Source organism: Gasterosteus aculeatus, chromosome 18 (assembly GCF_964276395.1).
Source record: "Gasterosteus aculeatus chromosome 18, fGasAcu3.hap1.1, whole genome shotgun sequence".
Classification (NCBI taxonomy): Eukaryota; Metazoa; Chordata; class Actinopteri; order Perciformes; family Gasterosteidae; genus Gasterosteus; species Gasterosteus aculeatus.
In genome coordinates, this window is record NC_135706.1 from 13,441,041 (window position 1) to 13,447,293 (window position 6,253).

The 6,253-nt window shown below is 48.0% G+C and overlaps 1 protein-coding gene across 1 annotated transcript; it reads left to right on the forward strand.

Moving 5' to 3' along the window:
• Positions 1-76: 76 nt before the first annotated feature.
• e2f6 (E2F transcription factor 6) lies at positions 77-4,204 on the forward strand. Its single transcript, XM_040161027.2, has 9 exons — positions 77-470; positions 1,320-1,625; positions 1,973-2,061; positions 2,188-2,228; positions 2,340-2,526; positions 2,643-2,798; positions 3,227-3,341; positions 3,524-3,662; positions 3,749-4,204. The coding sequence occupies exons 1-9, from the start codon at positions 354-356 to the stop codon at positions 3,784-3,786; spliced, it is 1,188 nt and encodes a 395-aa protein (XP_040016961.2). The 5' UTR covers positions 77-353; the 3' UTR covers positions 3,787-4,204.
• Positions 4,205-6,253: the final 2,049 nt, after the last annotated feature.

The following is a 6,253-nucleotide window of genomic DNA, read 5'->3' on the forward strand; positions in this document are numbered from 1 at the left end:
CTGTTATTATTTCAAATAGTTTGAAAGTCAACTAAAACCTGATCGAGATAAATAAAAGGAAACAGTTAATATTGATATCATTAACAGGTGTAATAACGCTTCCCCGACAGTAGAGGGCGCTGAATTGACGCGCTCTGCTATATTTCCCTCCTGTGTTTTACTTCCGGGTCACAGACAATCCCTTTCCGGTTGTGTAAAACAACAGCGAAACACGACGTAAACAAACCGGGACGTCGCGTCGTGGCGGCTTGCTTTGTTGGCGGTTGTTCACGGGAGTGGTGGGCGGAGGGATGCACCGTTAGCACGGATTGGCTCGGCTCGGTTCAGGTGGCGGAGTAACCGTCGGCGTTACCATGGTGAAGTGTGTCGTCTCCGGGTGTCAGAGCCGCGTGACCTCCGTCAACCGGGGGATCTCCAACCGGACACAGAAACGGTTCTTCTCCTTCCCGGGAGACACCGCGAGGGTCAAGGTGCGACTTTAACCAAAGATACGAGACGTTGTTCAACGCGACGTCACGTCACTTGAGTGAAAGACGCCCATTCTTCTTATTCACCCATCTTTCTTCTGGCTAACGTTAGCTTAATGCTAACACACTGTATTGGCTAGCTAGAGGTAAACTTACCTGTGAGTCAACCACCAAACACATCGCTAGTGTGACGTCACAGGCCGATAAACGTTACCGGTGTGACGTCACAGGCCGCTACACGTTACACGAGCTAGTGTTCAGGGGTCAATCAATAGGAGTTAAAGGGGAAGATAATGTCAGGTGGTGTTTAACGTTTAACACAGATGTAAACACACGTTTAAATTAGACAAGGGACCAGGTGTTACATGTCGATTGGATTTGTTGACCTATTTAGCTTTAGATACAACACTTTATTTAATATCTACAATATTTCTATATGCATTTATATTAGATTCAAAAGGGATTCTCATAGTAAATGAGAATGAATGAGTCATTATTAGTGTGTGTGTGTCAATAGACTAATTGTTACGAGTAATGAGTAATCACTTAAAGCGTGTATTTTAAACACAACACTACACATGTGATCATCTTGGAGGAGGAACATGTTGAACTCGCAGCTCTCCATCCTTTGACGGCACATTCAGCCAGGACGTTCCACACCACTGTCCTCACGTCAGTGTCCCAAAATGACATCCCATCTTTAGTATTGAACTTTTATTGAACAGCAGCAGGAAAATAAAATACACACATCTTCTCCTCGTTGGACTCTGAAGCTTCATACCTCATCCCTCATCGCTTGCGGTCTGTTAGAAACTCTCTGGTCTTCACCCGATGACCTCGTGTTGTGTTCAGGTGTGGCTGGCGGCTCTGAGGGAGACGGACAAGCAGGACTCGACCGAGCAGCACTGGATCTGCGAGGACCACTTCCTGCCGGAGGACATCTCGTCCGCCGGCATCAACAGCGACGCCATCCCCATCATGCCCCCCTGCCTGGACGGGCCCATGGGCCTGATCAGCCCCTGGGGGCCCCAGTCGTCGGAGGACGAGGAGGAGGATCGGTGGGCCCCCGGCGGCGGCTATGACGACGCCGATGATGATGATGATGACTGTGATGAAGGTGGAGTTGCTGCTCCTGTTATAGCGGAGCCTCCACTGCAGGTATGGGGAAGTTAATTTAATCACAGGCGTGGTTTATTGGGCTTATTAAAGAAAATGATTATGATTCACACGTATCATTCAAGCGTGCGCTCTGAACTACTTTATTTAATTAAGTGTGGAGTTGAGTAAAAAGTACTTTTCTTTGGATTTATCCAAATATCCAACAACGATAAGCTTCAACAACTCCAAAGAGGAAGTTAAAATGCCACCAAACGTCTTGTTCTCATTACTTAATGACTACCTTAATGTGTGGCTTCATCAAATAGGCCTGTGACCATTTTTATTTTACAATTCAGAATTTGGTCCTTTTCATTTTGGTAAATAATTAGACTTCCCACTTTCTTTAGTGGCAACCGGAGACGCTTCGACCTTCGGTTTCACCTCCTGAGTGTCAGAATCCAGCCGACAAGCCGACCTCAGGAGCAGCTACAGCCGGGTAAAGAACCTCCCATTTCACACTCGCTTATTAGCTTTTATTATGGAATCAATTCGATATCTTCTAATTGTATCCGTTTAAAAGGCTGCGATCACATATAGTTTTGTAATGTCTTTTTTCTTCCAGCGTAAATGTTTTTGAGAAGAAGATCCAAAGCAAGAGGATTGGTGCGTGCTGCTGTCCTTTAATCTCTTCCTTTCTACGTTTATTCTCTTTTATTTCTTCTCTGTGTGAGCTCGTCTTCCAGCTGTAACTGTGTTTTTCTCGTGGCGATCCAGATGTGTCGCTGTGGATGCTGACGCAGCGTTTCCTGGAGCTGCTGCTGGCGTCTCCGGACGGCTCCGTGGACCTCCGGCACGTCACCGCCGTGCTGCAGACCCGCCGGCGCCGAGTCTATGACATCACCAACGTGCTGGAGGGAATCAGCCTCATCAAGAAGAAGTCTGCCAACAAGTTCAAGTGGATGTGAGTGATTATGAGAATGTCTGTTACGATACATTAGTTATCCTCTGCATATTGTACAGTAGACACGATACCGAAGCATTGAGTGTAAACAGCTGGTGGCCTGTGACTCGTTGCAGAGGCAGCTGTCAGATCTCCAGCTTCCTGAAGATCCACCAGCAGAAGTTCCAGCGAGAGCTGGACAACCTGAAGCTGGTGGAAGACACGCTGGACACGCTCATCAAGAGCTGCGCCCAGCAGCTCTTCGACATGACCGACGACGAGCAAAACGCCGAATATCCTTTCACCCGGACGGGTTCAGGGGAGCGGGCTTCCTTCGGGATCCATTTCCACCCGTGTAGACGGATATGTAGCTGCCGGAGGCCAAGAAGAAAGAGAACGTTGGGTCAGCAGGTTCATGTTCACCTCCAATGAATCATCTGCTGCTGGATGTATATCAGGAAACATATCAGCTAGAAAGCGTAGAAGCCGATAATATGTCGATGTGTTGCTGCCCCCATGTGGCCTAAACAGTTATTGGCAGTATAAATAGGAAAGATCCATCCTCTTCCTCATGTCCAGCAATGTCGGTGTGTTTTAATGATGTCACAATGCGCTCCAAGACCGAAGAAGAGGAACAATGATGTCATCGACTACTTGAGCCCAGAAGCCCTTTTGAATACAACTCTCACAGCAGGTTTTCTTTAACGTCCTCCTCCTGCACGGCGGCCTACGTGACCTACGAGGACGTCGGCCGCCTCGCCGCCTTCCGGGAGCAGACGGTGCTCGTGGTCAAAGCGCCGGAGGAAACCAAGCTGGAGGTTCCTCCGCCCAAAGAGGTGAGACTAGCGCACACACACACACACACACACACACACACACACACACACACAAGGGAATGATAAAGATTTGCTTGGTTTGATTCCATTCTTTTGATCACACATTTAATAGAGGTTTCTTTTGCTGGAAATACCTTGAAATATTGTGTGTGTGTTTGTGTGTGTGTGTGTGTGTCATGCAGGATAACATCCAGGTCCACCTGAAAGGGGGGCGGGGTCCCATCACAGTTCTGACCTGTGACATCGACACGTCTTCGGCAGAGAGCCGCTGCTTCTTAACGCTGGAGGAGAGCCGCATCAAGACAGCGCCGCTGCTCCCAGGTGACCCCCCCCCCCCCCCCCCCCCCCACAGACACACACTCACACAGCCCCCCTCGGCTCCAGTGTCTAACGTTGTGTTCTTGCAGCGTCCGGCAGTCCGCTAAGCGCAGTGCACAGCGCATAGCCACCAGACCGCCACCAGGAGGCGCCGGCTGTCCACCGAGGCTGAATAAACCCACAGGAGCCTAAAGGCATCGTCTCCGGGCACCAGGAGGAGTTCTGGACCCGAACCGAGCTCCCATGTGGTGAAATGTTCAGCTGAGAACATCGGATCAACGAGGATATTCAACATTTAATTTGCACCGCTGTTTTCGTTTTACTGAACCGGAGAAGTTCAGAAGAGAATCAACGAAGACGAGGAGGAAGACTTTGGGGGCGTTTTGGTAGTTTTATTTTTGTATGAGAGGAGAGAATGACCTCATGTGTGCCTCTGTATGTTTTATATCTTTCTTTGCTGTACAATATTTGACTTTGTTTCTTTCTAAAGGAGAAAATACCTGAAAGATGCTGTAATCATTAAATAAAATGCAACTTGTGAGAAACTGTGAACGTAGCTTATTTCTAAGCCTTCAAGGTTGCATCTTAACCTTTGACCTTTCCTCTGCTCAAGGTGTTAACAGTGACCAAAATCGAACAAAGTGATTCATAAAGGGATTGACATGGAATAATGTGTTTGTGTTGAAGGAGTTTACTCCGTCAGGAAGAGAAGGGAGACCAGGAGGATGTCCGTGAAGACACGGGAGTCCATGCAGCCTCCTGTTTAAGGTCCAACCTTCGTCTGTGACAGAAGGACCAAAGTCCCGTTGGACGCTTTTCCCTCTGAGCCCATTTCCAGGAAGCTCCGTTAAAACCAACAAAGTTCTTACCAACCGGGTTAAACAACTTCCCTCAAGCTCCTCTGGGGCGTTTTGTCAAGTCATAATTGCAGCAGAGCAGAAGAAGACCTTTGGGATCGGCTCCTTGTGGCAGTTTCACCGGCCTCTCTCTTCTTGGGCGGTTTGGCATTCGGAGGAGTTCCTGCAGCGACACTTTGATGCAGAGAAAACGGAGACGAGCCATTTGGCTTCTGGCATCAGCCGAGAGAGAAGAAGAGATCTGCATGAACGAGGAGACAGATGTTCTGGCAGCTGGTTCGCTTCTCTTACTGCTGGAAGGTTTCTAATGCTCCGAAGCTTTAGAGGGGAAATATTCTACATTCACCATTTTACCTGCTAGTAACTATTTCATGGATAAATACATTTATATACAAGTTAAATACAATTAATGGAATGAATGGATACAAAATAAAACACAATTACACAATTGGTTTGCAACTGATATTAGATGAGCTTTGTTCACAATGCGAATTAACAGCCAAACACACACACACACACACACACGGTTTGACAGCTCGTGTGCAGTTGGGTCTCGGCCATGACGCATGCTGATGGTTGACATGTTGCATCACAGCGTGACTCTGAAACAGCACTGTGTTGTCCTGAGCTGATGAGGCCAATCGCAACTATAAATAAAACACACACACAGGAGTCGGCGTTGTGCGTCACACAGTTTATAAATGCCACCTTCCTGCCTCCAGTCGCAGCTTCACTTTTATTAGAATTCTCCACTTTTTCCTCCCTGATCAAAGGATTTAAATTCACCAAAAGAGAATCAACCATCCATGTTTTAAATAGAAATGAGTAATTAGTTCATTCATTATTGATTGTTTTACTATCAGAATCCCTGCAACAACTACGAAAAGGATCCTCTGCAACTCTTCAAAGATGGACGGGTTTATGTTTCTGAGGGATCAACTTGGTCAAGGCCCCTCCCCCTCCTCCTCCCGTGGCCCCTCCTCCCCGTGGCTCCTCCTCCCGTGGCCCCTCCTCTCCGTGACTCCTCCTCCCCGTGGCACCTTGACGAGTTTTTAATATTTACATAAACAAAGTCAGTCCGTGTGGGGGGGTCCCCAAAAACGATTCAATACGCCCCTTTCAATTTAACGCACACACGCGCGCACACACACACACACACACACACACACACACACACACACACACACACACACACACACACACAGGGCAGAGTTATCACTCCTGTCACAGACTCTCCATGAGCCCTGGCTTATGGCTCACAAGTGTGTGTGTGTGTGTGTGTGTGTGTGTGTGTGTGTGTGTGTGTGTGTGTGTGTGTGTGATGTACAGTATGAACACACAACTATGTGCACTTTGTGTGCTGGTGGTTATTGATGATGTTCATTCTTCTCTTAATATTGCAGAGTACAATAAATCTTCCCTGACACCCCCCCAACCTACACACACACACACACACGCACGTGCAAACACACACACACGCGTGCATACACACACACACATACACACACAAGCACACGCATACACACACACACGCGCACACACACACACACACGCACGCACACACACACACACACACGCACACACACACATACATACACACGCACACACACACACACACACACACACACACATAGACACACACACGCATACACACACACACACGTACACACACGCAGGAAGGCCATCAATCCACGTCTTTGAGAAAGGGCATGTTGGCGTGTTGGATCATAAACAGGT